The following is an 18,758-nucleotide window of genomic DNA, read 5'->3' on the forward strand; positions in this document are numbered from 1 at the left end:
GTTTAGTAATTCCATTCAATTGAATTATCTTCTTTCAATTGTATTTTTTCGTTAGCTAAATATTTTAAAGCAAGAGGAAAGATACGATGCTCTTCTGTTTTCACTCGTTCTTGGAGAGTTTCTACAGTGTCATCTGGTAATACAGGTACTGCTGCTTGCTCAATAATTGCTCCAGAATCTATATCAATCTGTAACAAATATTTTTGAATATATAAAGAAAGTATTTTACTAATATTGATCCTATTAAAAATGTTTCATACCTCAACGAAATGTACTGTACATCCTGAAATGCGTACTCCAGCTGCTAGAACATCTTCATGTGCATGAGCGCCTTTAAATGATGGTAACAATGATGGGTGTACGTTTATTAAAGCACCACGCCATCGAGTAACAAAACTGTCTGACAGAATACGCATAAAACCAGCAAGACAAACTATTTCAACTCCAGCAGCATCAAGTTCTACATTCATTGCTTCATCAAAAGCTTCTCTTGTAGGATAATCAGTATGTTTAATAACCTGTTATCATACATTAAACATAAATGGTATATGGATATTTTATAGCACATCAAAGAAGGTAAAATTGGAAGAATATTAATTACCACTGTCTTAATTCCAACTCTTTCAGCTCGTTTAAGTCCTTCCACATTTGGCTTATTAGATATTACTAGGACTATTTCAGCGCCAATATGTAGTGATGGATCTTGAGTCGCATCAATCAACGCTTGCAAATTGGTTCCGCTACCAGATATGAGAACACCTACTCTTTTTAAATGTTTACTTAATCTTGAAATGATGCCCGGTATGTATTGTTTCATTTCCAATTCTAACACTTTTTCAAAGTTCTTAACATTTACTCTGAGTTTACTATCTGAAATATTTTAATACGCATAATATAGATCAAATCATATTTAAATCATATCAGTTGAATCTTACCTTTGTAACTACTCGTGTATCCAATAACTTTAGGATTTTCTGTTTGTAATTTAAGTAAAACTTCATCTTTATTTTTATTTGAACAAATTAAGATAGCCCCAATACCACAATTAAATGTTCTCAACATTTCCTCTTTATTAATTCCACCTGAAGAAGAAGAATTTTGAAAAAAAAGGTATTAATGGAATAATAGCAACGTAATTTACGGTACACTTTGAATAACTTCTCACCAACAGCTGATAGCCAACCAAAAATTGGTTGAATCTTCCACGTTGTTGCATCTAACACAACTCCCATATTTTTTGGTAGAACCCTCGGTATATTTTCTGTAAGACCTCCACCAGTAATATGCGCAAACGCTTTTATTAAATTCGTTCGCAAAACAGGAATTACCCCTTTCACATATATTTTTGTCGGTTCCAACAATTCATCTCCTTTAATGCATAGCAAATATGAATAAATTAATTTTATGATTATGAGTTAAGGTATACTACAAAGAAGAAAAGAATAGAAAACAATACCAATTGTGCGACTATTTTTAGAGAAAGGTGCTCTGTCCGAATACTTTTTACTTGCAAACTTTAGAACTTTTCGCACAAGACTAAATCCATTGCTATGTACTCCACTTGATGGAAGACCAATTACGATATCACCTTCTTCGATATCATCAATGCGCGGAAGTAAATCATTTCTTTCAACCGCGCCTACAGCAAATCCTGCTAAATCGTATTCTCCGGTAGAATACATATCAGGCATTTCTGCTGTTTCCCCGCCAATCTAAAAATATTTTTATTTCTTATAGTAATCTTTATATTTATCTTTAAACAAAGAAACTATGTGTACTTACTAATGAACATCCAGCTCTCTTACATCCTTCACCAACTCCACTTATAACTTCGCGAGCTACAGAAATGTTTAGTTTGCCGCAAGCAAAGTAATCGAGGAAAAATAATGGTTCTGCATTATGTGCAAGCACATCGTTTACACACATCGCTACTAAATCTATACCTATCGTATCATGTTTGTTGCATTCAAATGCTATCTACAATTTGATACGTTAAATCAATCATAATTGTAACGATATTTAATGTAAATATAAAATTACCTTTAATTTGGTACCAACACCATCGGTACCAGATACCAAAATTGGATCTTTATAACCAGCAGCTTTTACATCAAATAAACCACCAAAACTACCAATTGAACCCAATGTACCCAAACGCTGAGTCGAAACAGTTGCTGGTTTTATGACTGAAACTAATGAATCTCCAGCTTCTATATCTACTCCGCTACTTTTATACGTTAATTTGCCGTGATATAAGATAGACCTAAAACCATTGCTTGATTAACATTGTTTTTCATCTCGTATATCACATCCGCAACATACCTTGCGATTCCTTTATGTGCTATGTCGGTTCTAAATTGTTTCCCTTCAAATGATATGCTTTGTGCAGCATATGTTGCTGTAGCAGCAGCCGCAGCTAACGATGGTTGTACACTTACAGTAATTAAAACTCTTCCTCCTAGTAAAAACAATCTTCTTGAATGAAAAATATTAAATCTATTTATACGTAATATCGATGAAATAGAGATGTACCATTAGTTAGCAATTCTCCTTCAGGAGAAATACTTGTTCCACTATGGAAAACAAAATGATTTGGTTTGCTCGAAATTTTATCGACGCCTGTTATAACTTGGCCTTTCGACGACGATGCAGGATATCCTCGAGAAGCCAAAATAACACCCACGGCAAATACATCTTCTTCCCACATAACTTGAGATTCGACTAAAGAACCCTCACAACAAGCCTGCATCAATATAAATTAAATTAATTTTAGCTAAAGGGTTTTATATTACAATATGAATTACCTTCATAATTGTAAATAAATCTGATTTCAGTAGCGGAAGTACTACTTGCGTTTCTGGATCACCAAATCTACAATTAAATTCTAACACTTTCGGTCCATTTCGCGTCAACATTAACCCAGCGTATAAGACACCTACATTTTTAACACAAATTTCTTGTAATGTTATAATTATTTTTTCAACTATACATATATATGTACTACATGTTACAAACCAACAAATGGTATTTGTTCTTGTCTAAGACCATCAATTGTTTTCTGCAGAACATTTGATTTCACAGAATCATAATCTGTTTGATTTAACAAAGGACATGGGCAATAAGCACCCATGCCACCAGTATTTGGCCCCAAATCTCCATCAAATATTCTTTTATGATCTTGTGCAGGTGCCATTGGTACAACAGTTTTTCCTATGGATTAAAAATGTTTTAATTTAATAAAGTCTGATCAAAAATTTATTTAAAGCTTCTAATATTATACCATCTGTAAATGCAAGTACAGAGATTTCTTCTCCTTCTAATAATTCCTCTATAACTATTGACTCCCCAGCAGATCCAAACTTTCTGTTTGTTAAAATTTCATCTATCGCATTGCATGCTTCTTGTTGATCTTTGGCTACTATGACACCTTTCCCAGCTGCTAAACCTGAAGCCTTGATTACAAGTGCTGGAAATTGTGCACTATAAGAAATTATTATACATGTACCAGCTTTCTTTTAAGAACATATATCTAAATAAAAATTCACATTTACTTTACAACAAATTTCTTTGCTTCCACAGCATCCACAAATCCTTTCCATCTTGCAGTAGGGATTTGATGTTTGTCCATAAACTCTTTTGCCCAATATTTGTCAGCTTCTATTTTAGAAGCTGCCTTTTGTGGGCCAAAACAATTAATTCCTACATCTTTTAATTCATCTGCTAATCCATTTGCTAAATATTCTTCTGGTCCAATAACTACTAAATTTATATCATTTTCTTTGCTCCATTTTGCTACTTCCTATAAAGTAGACAGCTTTTGTTGAACTTTCATGTAATTCATGTATCCATTAATGTTTCCATAATAATATGAAATGTACCTTATTATCCTTCACATTTAACTTTACTAAAGAAACCTTATTAACTAATGAGATTCCACTATTCCCAGGAGAAACATAGATTTTATTTACCTAAAAAAAGATAAACTCTAAGATAAAATATTATTAAAAACTATATTACTGTTAAAATTAACCTTTCTATACATGTATATATAATACTTACATGTGGAGACTGTGAAAGTTTCCAAGCAATGACATGTTCTCTACCACCACCACCAATAACTAAAACATTATACTGCATAGTGTCTAAAAATACAAAACCTGCCATTAATTATAATAAAGAACATTATAAATTATAATATAATCAAAATTATTAACTTTACTGTAATGTTTACATATAAACTCAAACCATACATATAGTACTAAAGGTACAAAACATTAATAAATAATTTAATCATTGTTAAACTATATTTAGCATATACATATTCCAACAAACAGTATCTATTATGTAAACCTATAACCTCTGTGGTTATAATATTTCACGAAACTTGTATATTTTCTTGATATTAGGATTAATCGGTGTCTGTCCAGTGTATATTTTCTTAACTTCTTCACTTTGTTGTAATAAATCACACCTGATACGAAATTTTCTGCGATTAAGTATGCTGTATTAAAATGATATACCTTAGCTGAAGCAACAGGTGGTAATAAGTTTAATTGAGATGAACAAACAGCTTTTACGTATGTTCATATATTAAAACACAAGATTTTTAATAAGCAATTGATGTATTCCGATTCGCATAAAGAAAAGACTACTTCGCGGGGGTTAATCCATTATATCCCATATACAGAGCGATAACTTTTGACCTTTTATATACATAGCACGATATTTAGAGTATTCTTTATCATGAAATAAATAGTTCCACAATAGGATAAATATTTGGGAAAAATAAATATTTATAATGTTAAGAAAACATGAAAAGATTATTTAATGCTGTATAACATACTTCATATTTAAATTTATTTTTGTAACTATTACTTACGGGTGTTGGGACAGTAAATACATGATAGAATTACTTTTGGATTATTAAAGTTATTTATTAATACAATATTTCTCAATAATCTTCATAATATTTTACAAATTAATAAAACTAGTTATTCAAATAAAATACACAGATTTTACAGAACAAAAACAACACGAAGATAAATAACAAATTCTTTAAAAGAAAAGATAGCAGCAAGTGCTTATTGGTGCTTATTATCATTGCAAAACTTCGATGTTATGCACGCGTATCAATTTATTTACGTCAATAAACTTTTAGTATATCTGTTTTGCGTGAATTTTAACAATTTTAATTCATCAATACATCTTGCTAAATTCTGAAATTACTAATTATCTTCATTTTCTGGCAGTTAAATCGTTCCGAATAACTATGAAGTTCTTTCGAAACGATGATCTTTTGTTTCCATCCTAACGAAGAATCATATGGTCATTATAAAACGAAATGGTTGAGAGATTTGAAAAATGAAATATACCATTGTAGCCTGACGTGACATTTATGAAAGGCTTCTCATAAAATACTTTCTTATAAATATGTTTACCCACAAAATCGTCAGTCATGCGAGCCAATTTTGGTCTTGTACAATTACGTATCTCCGTCGAAGTAATGGTTATAGAAGTCATCGATTTTTGTCCAGCGCCGGAAATAAAGACGAGAAGCAGTTATCGGATAAAGGAAATATCATTAATGCAGAAATGAAAAGCATGAAAGAATGCAAAATACCTCTAGATGTTAGCGATTATAAATGTGGTCTTCCACAATACCTACCTCAATACTTTTTCATTTTTCTATCCTTTCTCTTTGTTCAATTTTTTCGAACTTATTTAGGAGAATAAATATGTGTTTAAAAAACAGAATGACAAATCGGTTAATTTTTAGCAACGACTACCAAAGGAAAAACCAAGACTCCAGACTGTCCGTATATATCGTTGGAACCCAGAAAAAAAGAATGTGAAACCGTACATGCAACAGTTTAGTGTGGATTTAAATAAATGTGGTACAATGGTGTTAGACGTGTTGACGTTGATAAAAGCAGAATACGATCCTACGTTGTCCTTTCGAAGATCATGTCGAGAAGGAATTTGTGGAATTTGCGCGATGAACATAAATGGAGTCAATACTTTGGCTTGCCTCACGTAAACTGAAAGAAATATCTTTATCCTTTTGATCAAGTTTCTTGTAGTTATTTAGAAAAAAGTTGCAATATTAAAATAGAATATTGCTATTATAGTACTTTTATCATGAAACCGTATTACTATCTTGCTTCTTTATTCTTAGAAAAGTGAAGGAATCGCCGAAGCCTATAGTCTTGTATCCTCTGCCCCACGCCTATATAATTAGAGACTTAATACCGGATTTGTCGCACTTTTTGAAACAGTACGAGGAGATCGATCCATTTTTAAAGCGTCCAGGAGAAGAAAATTTCATCGGTTTACGGCAAATATTGCAGAGTCCAAAAGATAGAAAGAGGTTGGATGGCTTATACGACTGTATACTTTGCGGATGTTGTACGTTCGCTTGTCCACCGTATTGGTGGCTCGGTGAAAAGTTTTTAGGTCCAGCATCTCTTCTGCTGGTACATTATGCAAAATATTGTGAAAACGTATTTCAAACTTTAATTACTTAATTTGTTAATGATATGCATACTTGTTTCATTTAGGCTTATCGGTGGATAGTAGATTCACGGGATATGGGTCACAAAGAAAGACTTACTAAATTGAGGGATTATTACTCGGTATATCGGTGTCATACTATTTTCAATTGTACCAAAACATGCCCGAAGGTAGAAAATATAAAATATTATATAAAGAATAAAAATTGCAATGGTTATATTTAAATATATGAATGATCTTTTAAGGGTTTGAATCCTGGAAAAGCTATAGCTCAAATAAAACGATTGTTAGCGGGACTTACTAAGAAAAAGAAACCGGAAATGGATACTTCGCTACCAAATCCATGCCATGGTGACGAGATATACCCGTGTAGGAAGGAATAGACTCGAGGAAGAGAAAAAACTTGATTAATAAAACATTATTCTTGAAATGATTTGTCATTGTATATATATTTATTTTTCTTATTCTGTACAAGATCTTGTTTGTTTTAAGTAAACAAATTATCGCAATAGTCATTTTCCTGACACGGAGATTGCTACTTTTATCATACTAACTTTCCGTAGAAAAACATCACACATATTCACATATATATTTAACAAACGTTTAATACTGTCAACGATCGAGAATGTGAGGTACAAAAATAATTCTTTTTAAATAACTATTTGAACAACATTTAGGTATACATCCATACTTCTTTTTACTAAATATCTTTACAATCAATAAGACTTAATTTTATCAATACCATAACTGCATTAGTAAATTAAATCAGTTTAAACTGTAATAACGTTTCATATCACTATCAATTAATCTAAAGAATTATAGTAGAGTATGTTATTTCTGATTTTATATTAATTTCTGTGTAATAAAAAACATACATGTAACAAATAAATTAGAGCTCACATAATTTGAATAACATCCTTTGGAACAGATTTCTTTACAAAAATGAAAAACTTTACCATTTTATTTACTGAAATCAACCTGTAATAATTAACTTCAAAATGGCAGCTCATCAATTGTATATTACTTAATCTTATATATTTATACTTATAATTCCAATCGTGGACGTTTTATTAAACTTTGACACTGTTCATTTTTACGCTGGATATTAGCGAAATTATTTTCAGGTGCTATATTTTCATTATGTTCTTTTAAAATTAATGTATCCACGGTATCTCGAAGTTCACGATCTTGTAACCAAGGATGTAACAATACTTGCTTTATTGTTATACGTTTCCTCGGATTCGTCGTCATCATTCTCTTAATCTAAAAAATTATATTGTTAGAAATTAAAGATATTTCATATTACAAAGTTAATAATATTGTGCTTATACCAAGTCTATAGCTTTTTCAGTAACGTCACCAAATTTGGAAACAGGAAAACTATAATATCCTCTTTTAATTTGTTCCTGCAAACTGATATTTTTATTTTGGGCATTAAAGGGAACTGAGCCACTTAAACAAGCATATAATATTACTCCTAAGCTCCAAACATCTACCTGATAAAATCAAAAACATTATAAAATATGTAAGCTTTTCATTTTTGTTCACTTTTATATGAATAAACATACTTGATTCGTGTAAGAACCACGTCCTATGGTAGATAATATTTCGGGTGCAACATACATCGGAGTTCCACAAAAAGTTTTCATCATAGTTTGTGCATCAACTAATTTTGATAAACCGAAGTCAGATACTTTCGCTAATGTAATATCCGAATTACAAGCTAATAATATGTTTTCTGGCTATATTTAAATGATAATTATAGATTATTTTTATTTTGCAGGAAAATTTTGTGCATAACAGATTTTAACAGATACCTTTAAATCTCTATGAGTTATACCAGAGTCATGAAGATAATTAACAGCCAATACAACTTGATAAAAGATTAATTTGGCATGTTTTTCTCCCAATTTGCCTTTGCTTTTTATTCTTTCAAAAAGTTCACCACCTTCCATTAATTCCAGAACTATGTACACTGCTCTTGGAGTATCCACAATTTCTTCCATTTTAATTATACAAGGCTAAAGGACAAAATATTTACTAATTACTAGTAATTATGATAACTTGAAATATATATTAACTTACATGTTGCAGAGCTTTTAATATTTTAACTTCATTTAAGATCTTGTCTGGATCATTTAATGGATGTTTCTGACCATTTGTTGCAGTACCCATTTTCATGATAGTTTTCATGGCAAATTTTTTACAGCCAACTTTAGAAAAAACCATTTTCACCTCCCCACATGCCCCAGATCCTAATCTACGTGAAACTGCATATTTATTCTTGAGTTCTAATGGTAAGTCATTATTTTCAAATGCTATTGTGCTCATGAATACATAAACTGTTATAAACAAGAACAAATATAATTAGAAGTTGCACCATAAGTAAATATATTAAAATGTTTATATTGTACAAGAAATAACAAATGTATTTACCAGTAACTATTGGTTGTGCTAAAGATATAACATCATTACTTTCAATTACTACTTTGTTCCCACGTCCTATTTTTTCTTTATTAATAAAAGTCCCATTTTGACTTAAATCTTCTAAATAAACTACAGCATCATTAGTACTATTAATAAATTCTCTAGTTATTCTGAAATGTACTTTACTCATTACACTAAGCCACTTTGGCTTTAACTCATTTTTAGTGACTGCAATATCACAGCTCTCTGAACGACCAAGTGTATAAATATTTTTGGTCATTTCTACAAAAGTAATTAGTGGTGTGTTATACAAATTATGCTGATAAATCATAATTAATGTAAAATGAATGTGTATATTTACCCACTGTTTTAAAGGGTAACTTAATTGGACATAATCTTCCCCATACCGTCATATTCTTTTTCTGTGATAATTCTTGTGATTGAGTCAAAAATACTGAATCCGCGTTTTGTGTATCAGGTAATGTCAAAACAACTTGTTCATCGATCATAATTATATCTTTGTTGGTTTAATTCAAACCAAAAATCTTGAAATCACGTCAGAATAGATAATAATACGGAAATAATTGCAAAATGAAACATAAACCCTACTAACCATAGCAGAGCTATTTTGCTATTATTCTTAACTACAATATTGTCTAGTTTTTGTAAAAAAAATTCAATTATTATTGCAGGACTTTATAACGTATACCGCAGTTCACCAGAGTCCATAACTGCGACGCGCAGGTTGGAAGATGGTGGGGGAACGCAGCGAGCTCTCTGCTAATCGCTTTCCACTTCGTTTGGGAGTATCGCCAATCAGGGCGAAGATGCGCACTAGAGAAGCGCGAAGAACGAAAACTGGTCTTTTCGCAGTTATGGACTCTGGTGAACTGCGGTATCCATACATATCTCACAGCGTAAACAAGTTTTCAAAACTATGCTCAATTTGCCGATAAAAATTTCAGATGCAGAGTATCGATAGTTTAGGTATCTACTATATCCACATATAGTTTCGAAATTTCAACAATAATGTATAAATTTAAAATTAAATAGCCATCATTATATTTTTCTGCTATTTACTATTAAATGTTTCATAATAATAGCTCTTTTTAGTATCAATGATTTCTTCTGTAAATTGGAAATTCAGGTTTTTCATAATCATAAATGTAATTAAAGAAATTATGAAAGTAAACTAATATTTAACTTTAACTTTCATAAGATTATGTACAAGCAGATAAACGTTTATTAACCTTGGATATAATCATTAAATATTAACAGCATTACATAAAATTAAAGTACTGTTAAAAAATATGTGAGTAAATGATAATGTATAGGATTATTTTTATGTTTACTATCAAATGTTATTATAGTACAGAATCTTAACTTGTATACTATTACATCTTTCTTTTTATTCTGTCATTTGATATAAAAGTATTTAAATTCTTTGTATTATAAATACACTATGCATCACACTATGCAGAATATACACTAAGAAGAATTTTGATAATACAAATATTTGCAAAAGAAAAAAAAATATGAAGTAAAACAAATTTTATTTAAATACGTTGCATCTATTAAAAATAAAACATCATTACCTATTTATGTATGAGTAAATAATTAAATCACAGTATAAAAGAGGATTAATTTGTTTCAATAATTTTGAAGATTATTAACAATATTCTCTCACATTATGTAAGGTTTAGTGAGTAGTATTTTACAATTGTGTGAAAGTAGGTTCAATGTCAAGATAGTCGTTTGTCATATTGTAGAATTTAATTGACAATATGAAATTATACCTAGTTGGACAAAAAAATTCTTGAAATTTGAACGTATCTATAGTTCAGAACCGCAAGTTTAAATATCAACAAAAAAAATCACTCGAACAGTCACTTCACAAACTGGCACTGGTTTAAAATGTTCATAAAGTCTTTGTAGCAGTGTACGCAATTTCACGTTACGTTTACTAATGTAATTAATGTAATTAATAGTATATTTCTAATAATAGTATCGTTATTAGTATTATTATCACTTTAATTAGAATTCGTTATTTTGGCAACTTACGGTTCAACGGAAATTTCATATATCTTTACATAGCCGCGATTGTACAGCTTATTCGACATTATGTTTTGTCGCAGTGTCACAGTTGATTCACATATATTTCGTTTCTATTTTTTACTGGCATTACATTTAACTTGACTTTACAAAAATTTATTTATATATATTTACGAAAGTAAGAAAATACGAAACGCCACTAAGGAATTATCGTTCAATGATAAACATAAACATTTCAAATTACAGGGCTTTTAGGTATGAAGGGTGGGGCTAGCTTTTGAGCAGGAGGAACTGGGAAGTTAAGTTCATAACTATCAATATTAAGGTAATAATCGTACAGATAATTTTTTTGCATTATGTATACGTGTAAATTAGTTTTTTAGTTTATTATGTAAAAGGTGAGCTGCATGTATTTCCTTTATGTTCTTCGTATCGATGGATGGTACGTCAGTGGCGGTGGTATAAACTTGATAGAAGTGTGTGGTTTTATCTTTTCTTTTCACACACACTCTGCCTCCCTTTTTCTGTTTAAGAATGGGTCAGGCTTTATCCGTTTTTAGTGGCACTGTTATCCATAAGCTTAATGCTGAGCATCGGTTTCTTTCTTACAGTGCTTACGGCATCCCTATACGAAATTGAAAAGTTTATTAAATTCTATAGAATAAACATCTGAATTGACTTCGTATAAATAATTATAGAATTTACCAGAATTAAATAAGTCTTTCCATTTGAATAATTGTTCATCTCCTACAAACACTCCTCTTGGCTTTTTCTGACACACCTCGCCACCTTTCTTTTAAATTCTGTGTAACTTTCCCTCCACTCTTTCTGCAGTAATAAAATTTCATATTTATATTACATTTCAAGACTTGAGTAACTGACATCAATGCTTATAAATCTCTGCAATGCTACTTACGGCTGCATCCACATTAGCAGGACTTTCATCATTAGGATCTGCAAGCATACTAATAACGCTTATAAGAATGGTCTCAACTGTATGAACTGGTAACCACCGTTCTGATGCTTTTTCATAGCCCCACTTATCATCTCCAGGTTCATGCAAAATCGATATGCATACATTACCATTCTTCTCAACTAAAAATATAACACAGTTTTATATATAACTTTATTTTATTTTATTCATATAACAATTCATTTAAATAAAATACTTACTATTCGGATGCCAAATCTCTGTTATGAATTTCATTCTTGGTGGCCTAAGTGGATATTCTTTTGGAAACTGTAAGTGTGCTTTGAAAAACCCACCCTCACTAAAATATAAAAGAATATTTATATACATTGCTCTCAATTAATGATTACTTAATCATGTCATATTTTATTACAATTAAATAAATTGATTTCTTACTATAATGTGTCTGGAGGTCCAATAATGAGTACTTCCCACTGATATATGTCATTGTCATCTATAAGGCCTGCTGAAAACCCTTCTACTGGGTTTTTATTTAATTCTATAGAAAATAAGAAAATTTCAATACAATATCACTTATATAATAAAACAACTTACATATAAGCAAATAAATTTAAAGAATTTCATAGTAGTTTAAGTTAAACTACAAACATATGTAACAAAGAGGATAATACAATATGAAAACACTGGATGTATTGCTCATATTAAAAAACACAGAACCGTTTGAACATATAATCAGTCATACTTTGACCCAATGACAATGAAAACATTCAAAGAAAACCGTTAACACAACGTTACATATTATTTCGAAAACTTTTGTCATTTAATGTTTATAGGTTAGGTTAAATCGAATCATTCAATAACCGTCAAGCACCGACAGGTTAATCGGCAAGTGCTAGAATATCACTTTACATAAAATTAAAGCACAAAGCTTCATTATGAGACAAAAGGAAGATACTTAAAAGACTAAAGAAAGAAATTTTCAAGTATTTTGTTGCTTCGGTTATTGGACAAAAGTAATATAAAAGTGGCCCAAAGACGGTTGACCTTCGATGGTCGTTGCACGGCATGGTTTTCTCTGTCTCTTTTTTTTAGTCGAAACCGCGTCGTATACGGTGACGCGCGAATTGCTATAAATAACGTTGCCTGCAATTATTTTCGGTAACAGCGAAAACGGCCTTCGCTGTACACGAAAACCACACACGAGACAAATCCAATTTAACTGGAGTATACGAACGGGTAAATGCGATACTGAATGCTAGGTTAAACTTATTCATGGGAGGCACACAACGGTTCCGTAGCCGTATTGATTTTCACGCCCTAATCAGGCGCAGGGCCAACGTGTGATAACGGTAGGTTTAATCGGTGCTCACATAAGGTTATAGAGGTCTCAAGAAACTGATATCTCAGGAGAAAAAATGTTCACAAAGCCAATCCCGAGAGTCGAAGCACGACGATGACGAGATCGCACGAGTTTGGAGTATAAGAACGGTTCCGGCTTTTCGTCGAGCCTGAATTTACGGCACGGATCACACTTAGCACTTATACTGTTTTTGCTGGGTACCTGCTAATTGTTTTCGTAGTAGAAGCGCGGACTGTGGCTCTGACATTAATAAAAGTTCCGTTAAATAAGACTAAAGCTGAAAACAATCACTTTTGCTTGACTGGAAAGATGGCTAGGTACGTCGCGGAAGCAATGATTGCGCATGCGTTACTGCTTAAACATATGTTCTTCCGTCTCTCCTATGCGCCGGTCTGATCAAACACATACGCTATCTACTGGATATTTTGCAAGCATTGCAAATCTTAATCATTTCTTTCTATCGATAAACATTTTATATATTTGTAGAAACGTAGATGGAAGGTCTATCCTCTATCTCGTTTGTGTTATCAAATCAAAATAGAATAAGACAGTAGCGATATTGAAACGTTACGGATATTTGTTAACAACTGTCAATATTATTGCACGTTGTTTTATTCCATTAGTTACTTTGTTTACTGCTTTGGTATGGGGAAAGCAGCAGTTCTCAAAACTTCCCGTTTGGAACGACAAGAAACGAATGCATATACAATCATTTTGTTTGATAAAATTGAAATCGATGTCTAATCCTTTTTATTACAGACGCCGACAACAGTCAAACTTGCTCCGGAATCTCGGTCGGGAAGCTGTCGAGCAGTTTTCGCCGTCTTTGAATAGATAGCGTAGCGGTCGAATTTTTGAACAAGACTTCATTAGTGACTACAGATTCAACAAGATTGGATACGGTTTTTCATTTCAGTTGTTGTCAGTGTTTCAACCTCAGCTTTACCATATTTTAGCAACAAAGGCATGTCCAATTTTGTTCGATCTGTAGACGCCAGATTCCAGGATGGAATCAGGTCGGTATGTACAGAGCGTCACCAGTGCTTCGGGGTCTCTGACACTCCAGGATGAAATCAGGATTGTACGTAGAGGGCACAACCAGTATAATAATTTTCCCTCTTTATAGGCCAAGACCTTTCAATTATTAATTATTTTATCCTCCTTTATGGGTCAAGACCCACGATCCCTAACTATTTCTTATCCCACTCCTCTTATTCTCCTCTTAACTGTTTCTTATCCTACTTATCCATAGGACCAAGGCCTCCCTTGGCACATATTTATTTCTTCATTCTTTTTATGAGCTTATCCTTATAGCACTGCATCCCTCACATCACTGTCGTCCTTACATCTCCGTATCTTTTACATCCCTCTATCCTTTACATCTCTGCATCCCTTACATCCCTGCATTCCTTACATCCCTGCATTCCTTACATCCTTCCATTCTTTACATCCCTCCATCCCTTACATCTCTGCTTTCTTTACATCCCTTACATCCCTGCACCCCTCACATCCCTGTACCCTGTACATCCCTGCACCGCTTACATCGCTGCATTCCTTACATCGCGCCATCCTTTACATTTATGTATCCCTCGCATCCCTTATGTCCCTGCAACCCTTATAATAAATATATTACAAAAACCAGTTCGAGTAATGGCAAGTAAAGGTAAGTAAAGGTAAGTAAAGGTAAGTAATTTTTGAATTTTTGAATTTTTGAATTTTCAATTTTTGGCCCTCTAGCGGCAAAGACGTGAACTAAAATATCAATGTCCGATCAGCGCCATCTGATTTCGGAAAAAGGAACTAAAGCATGCAACATTTTTGGCCCTCTGGCGGCAAAAATGTGAACTAAAATCTCAATGTCCGATCAGCGCCATCTGGTTTCGGAAAAAGGAACTAAAGCATGCAACATTTTTGGCCCTCTGGCGGCAAAAATGTGAACTAAAATCTCAATGTCCGATCAGCGCCACCTGGTTTCGGAAAAAGGAACTAAATCATGCACCATTTTTGGCCCTCTGGCGGCAAAAATGTGAACTAAAATCTCAATGTCCGATCAGCGCCATCTGGTTTCGGAAAAAGGAACCAAATCTTGCTCGATTTTTGGCCCTCTGGCGGCAAAAATGCGAACTAAAATCTCAATGTCCGATCAGCGCCATCTGGTTTCGGAAAAAGGAACTAAATCTTGCTCGATTTTTGGCCCTCTGGTGGCAAAAATGTGAACTAAAATCTCGTCCTCGAAACAGCACCCTCTGGCGGGAAAAAAAGGAACTAAATTTGTAACGATTTCTTGCTCAAAAAGAGCTTACGGATATGACGGATGTGAAAGATATAAGGGATAAGGGGTTTAAGGGTTGTGGGGATGTAAGGGCGCAATGATGTAAAGGAAGGACAGCAAGGATGTAAAGGATGCAGTGATGTAAGGGATGAAGGACTGTAGGGATGTAAGGGATGAAGGACTGTAGGGATGTAAGGGATGAAGAGATGAAAAGAATGTAGGGATGAAATGAACGTAGAAATGAAAAAATGACAGGGATGTAAAGGATGAAGTGATGTAAGTGCTACAGAGATGTAAGGGATGCAGGGATGTAATGGATGAATAGATGAAAAGAATGTAGGGATCAAAAGAATGTAGCAATGAGACGAATGTAGGAATGAAAAGAATGTAGGGATAAAATGATTGCAGGGATGTAAGGGATGTAAAGATGTAGCGGATGTAGAGATGTGAGGAATGTAGGGATGAAAAGAATGCTGGGATGTAAGGACTGCAGGGATGTAAGGGATGCATAGATGTAAGTAATGTATGGATGTAAAGAATGTAGGGATTACAAGAATGCAGCGATGTTAGAGATGCAGGGATACAAAGAATTCAGGGATGTAAATTGCGCGGTGGATTCTGTCTGCATATCAACATATCATCTGGGGTGTCAGGGACCCCGAAGCACTGGTGGCGGTCTGTGTGTACCGACCTGAGTCCATCCTGGGGTATCTGGGACCCCGAAGTACCAATAACACTGATTGCATACCCACCTCATGGCATTTGGGGTTTCTGGGACCCCGAAGTGCTGGTGTCGATTTTACTTACCGATATTATGGCATTCGGGGTGCCTGGGACCCCAGCGCATCGTTGGCGCTGTCTATATAACGATAAATCATTTTGGGGTATTAGGGACCTTGAAGCACCGCTGAATCAATCTACATACCGAGCGATATCATTTTGGGGTGTTAGGGACCCCGATGCACCAGTGAATCTGTCTGCATACCAAGACGATATCATTTTGGGGTGTTAGGGACCCCGATGCACCGGTGAATCTATCTGAATACCGCGATATCATCTTGGGGGTGTTAAGGCACCAGTCAATATCCTTACGTACCGACCTGATATCATATTGGGGTCTTAAGGATCCCGAAACACCAGTGAGCATTTCTGCATACCAATATTATATCATCCGGGGTGCCAAGGACCCCGAAGCACCAGTCAATATCTCTATGTACCGACCTGATATCATATTGGGGTCTTAAAGATCCCGAAACACCGGTGAATGTTTCTGCATATCAATATTATATCATCCGGGGTGCCAAGGACCCCGAAGCACCAGTCAATATCCCTACGTACCGACCTGATATCATATTGGGGTCTTAAGGATCCCGAAACACCGGTGAGTATTTCTGCATACCAATATTATATCATCCGGGGTGCCAAGGACCCCGAAGCACCAGTCAATATCCCTATGTACCGACCTGATATCATATTGGGGTCTTAAAGATCCCGAAACACCAGTGAGTATTTCTGCTTACCAATATTATATCATCCGGGGTGCCAAGGACCCCGAAGCACCAGTCAATCTCTCTACGTACCGACCTGATATCATTTTGGGGTCTTGAGGACCCCGAAACACCGGTGAGTATCTTTGCATACCAATATTACACCACCCGGGGTGCTAAGGACCCCGAAGCATCGTAGACACTCTCTGCTTACCGACACTACTGCATTCGGGGTGTCTGAGACCCCGAGGAACCGGTGACCTCGATATTATGCTATTTGGGGTTTCAAGGACCCCGAAGCAACTAGCGAAATATAAGAACGAAAAACGAACAAATCCTGAAACTTACTTGTTCGGAATAGTGATGGGTTTGACCGGATCTAGCGAAATATAAGAACGAAAAACGAACAAATCGTGAAACTCCCTTGTTCGGAATAGCGATGGGTTTGACCGAATTTAGCAAAATATAAGAACGAAAATCGAACAAATCGTGAAACTCACTTGTTCAGAATAGTGATGGATTTGACAGGATCTAACGAAATATAGGAACGAAAAACGAACAAATCCTGAATCTCACTTGTTCGGGATACTGATGGGTACGACCGAATGTCGTACATAAATTTATATTTCCTAAAACCTAAAAACGAACAAATCGTGAAACAGTAATTACAAGATAGTGACAGATATGACCTATAATATTGAAAGTTCAGACCTAGAGAGAGTATAAAACATTGAAAGAAGGAAATATAAGAACCTGTGATCTGGGTATATTTGAAAACCTAGAAGAAAATGTAGTTGGATACTTACCTGAGTTTGCATACCGACATTATGGCATTTGGGGTGCCAGAGACCCCTGAGCTTCGCTGGTGCTGTCTGCATACCGACATATCATCTTGGGGTGTTAGGAACCCCGAAGCACCGGTGAATCTATCTGCATTTTGGGGTGTACAAGAACCCCGAAGCACCAGCGACATTCTTTGCATACCGACAATATGTCATCCGGGGTGTCAGGGACCCCGAAGCACTAGCGACGCTCTTCCGTTTTGGAAAATCGATCGATAAATTGTCAATAAATTTCAATTACTGTAACATGAGTATAATAAATGATACTAACATTTGATAAGTCGTTTTTGTTTTATTATTCTGTAATATAAGATACATTGTTCGACAAACGATTATACAGACGTACAATATCCAGTAATTCGTTTCCCCTCGTATTTTACAATGACGTCGAATTCGCTCCCACATCGTTCAGTGTTTCAGCTATTTACAAAGTATTAATTGATTCTTATATTTGTTACATGACACCAATTAAAACAATGGTTTTAAAACAATTGTTTTCTTTGTCTTTTTTTCTTTTACCCTTTTTCACATGTTTCCTCAGTTGCTTTCTTTATAATTTACATACACTCTTCTTCTCCACTTTGTTTTTACATGCATTACTTCAATAAAAATCAACTATTATTACCTTAAAATTTCAATTATAGTGAATTAAACGATGTATTAACTCAATTAATAAAAAAATGAGAAACTAGAGTTAATGTAACATATCAATTTTCCTGTACAAAGATTTACATTTCATAGATAATACAGTTTACTCCTACAAAGTATGCCAGATTATTCTTTCAGAATATTCAGAGACAACAATTGATTTTCAAGAAATCATTTAATTATGAATTTTCTCTTGATCTGTAATCCCTCACTTCGCTACCCCTGGACA

At 33.9% G+C, this 18,758-nt stretch overlaps 4 protein-coding genes across 10 annotated transcripts; 1 reads left to right on the plus strand and 3 right to left on the minus strand.

Annotated features, from left to right (window-relative positions):
- Positions 1-2: 2 nt before the first annotated feature.
- Positions 3-4,903, minus strand: Gart (trifunctional purine biosynthetic protein adenosine-3 Gart). Of its 4 annotated transcripts, none has more exons than XM_034338862.2 (17): positions 4,880-4,903; positions 4,060-4,142; positions 3,879-3,968; positions 3,552-3,799; positions 3,281-3,480; positions 3,016-3,210; positions 2,805-2,935; positions 2,533-2,743; positions 2,323-2,458; positions 2,041-2,263; positions 1,783-1,977; positions 1,457-1,712; positions 1,166-1,369; positions 936-1,082; positions 602-870; positions 261-518; positions 3-188 (listed from the first exon to the last, which is right to left on the minus strand). In XM_034338862.2, exons 2-17 carry the CDS (start codon positions 4,135-4,137, stop codon positions 3-5), a joined length of 3,027 nt encoding a protein of 1,008 aa, XP_034194753.2. In that variant the 5' UTR covers positions 4,138-4,142; positions 4,880-4,903. The 4 variants fall into 4 exon arrangements, with proteins under 4 accessions (XP_034194753.2, XP_034194752.2, XP_034194755.2 ...); XM_034338861.2 differs by lacking the exon at positions 4,880-4,903 and adding an exon at positions 4,521-4,711; XM_034338864.2 differs by lacking the exon at positions 4,880-4,903 and adding an exon at positions 4,358-4,480.
- On the plus strand, positions 4,078-7,187 carry LOC117610990 (succinate dehydrogenase [ubiquinone] iron-sulfur subunit, mitochondrial). 2 transcript variants are annotated; one of them, XM_076688020.1, is made up of 5 exons: positions 4,078-4,264; positions 5,777-6,033; positions 6,176-6,473; positions 6,558-6,680; positions 6,756-7,182. In XM_076688020.1, exons 2-5 carry the CDS (start codon positions 5,861-5,863, stop codon positions 6,891-6,893), a joined length of 732 nt encoding a protein of 243 aa, XP_076544135.1. In that variant the 5' UTR covers positions 4,078-4,264; positions 5,777-5,860; the 3' UTR covers positions 6,894-7,182. The 2 variants fall into 2 exon arrangements, with proteins under 2 accessions (XP_076544135.1, XP_034194761.1); XM_034338870.2 differs by lacking the exon at positions 4,078-4,264 and adding an exon at positions 5,039-5,628 and having other exon boundaries at positions 6,756-7,187.
- A 107-nt stretch (positions 7,188-7,294) lies between these two features.
- On the minus strand, positions 7,295-9,823 carry LOC117610987 (ovarian-specific serine/threonine-protein kinase Lok). 2 transcript variants are annotated; one of them, XM_034338866.2, is made up of 7 exons: positions 9,299-9,823; positions 8,947-9,219; positions 8,596-8,852; positions 8,328-8,531; positions 8,079-8,252; positions 7,842-8,006; positions 7,295-7,773 (listed from the first exon to the last, which is right to left on the minus strand). In XM_034338866.2, the coding sequence occupies exons 1-7, from the start codon at positions 9,444-9,446 to the stop codon at positions 7,555-7,557; spliced, it is 1,440 nt and encodes a 479-aa protein (XP_034194757.2). In that variant the 5' UTR covers positions 9,447-9,823; the 3' UTR covers positions 7,295-7,554. The 2 variants fall into 2 exon arrangements, with proteins under 2 accessions (XP_034194757.2, XP_034194758.2); XM_034338867.2 differs by having other exon boundaries at positions 9,303-9,416.
- Positions 9,824-10,473: 650 nt separating this feature from the next.
- Ube2g1 (ubiquitin-conjugating enzyme E2G 1) lies at positions 10,474-13,640 on the minus strand. 2 transcript variants are annotated; one of them, XM_034338823.2, is made up of 6 exons: positions 13,482-13,640; positions 12,356-12,458; positions 12,163-12,260; positions 11,906-12,084; positions 11,695-11,817; positions 10,474-11,614 (listed from the first exon to the last, which is right to left on the minus strand). In XM_034338823.2, the coding sequence occupies exons 1-5, from the start codon at positions 13,525-13,527 to the stop codon at positions 11,737-11,739; spliced, it is 507 nt and encodes a 168-aa protein (XP_034194714.1). In that variant the 5' UTR covers positions 13,528-13,640; the 3' UTR covers positions 10,474-11,614; positions 11,695-11,736. The 2 variants fall into 2 exon arrangements, with proteins under 2 accessions (XP_034194714.1, XP_034194715.1); XM_034338824.2 differs by lacking the exon at positions 13,482-13,640 and adding an exon at positions 13,291-13,439.
- Between the last annotated feature and the right edge of the window lie 5,118 nt (positions 13,641-18,758).

The sequence above is a fragment of the Osmia lignaria genome, chromosome 3, assembly GCF_051020975.1.
Source record: "Osmia lignaria lignaria isolate PbOS001 chromosome 3, iyOsmLign1, whole genome shotgun sequence".
Taxonomy (NCBI): domain Eukaryota; kingdom Metazoa; phylum Arthropoda; class Insecta; order Hymenoptera; family Megachilidae; genus Osmia; species Osmia lignaria.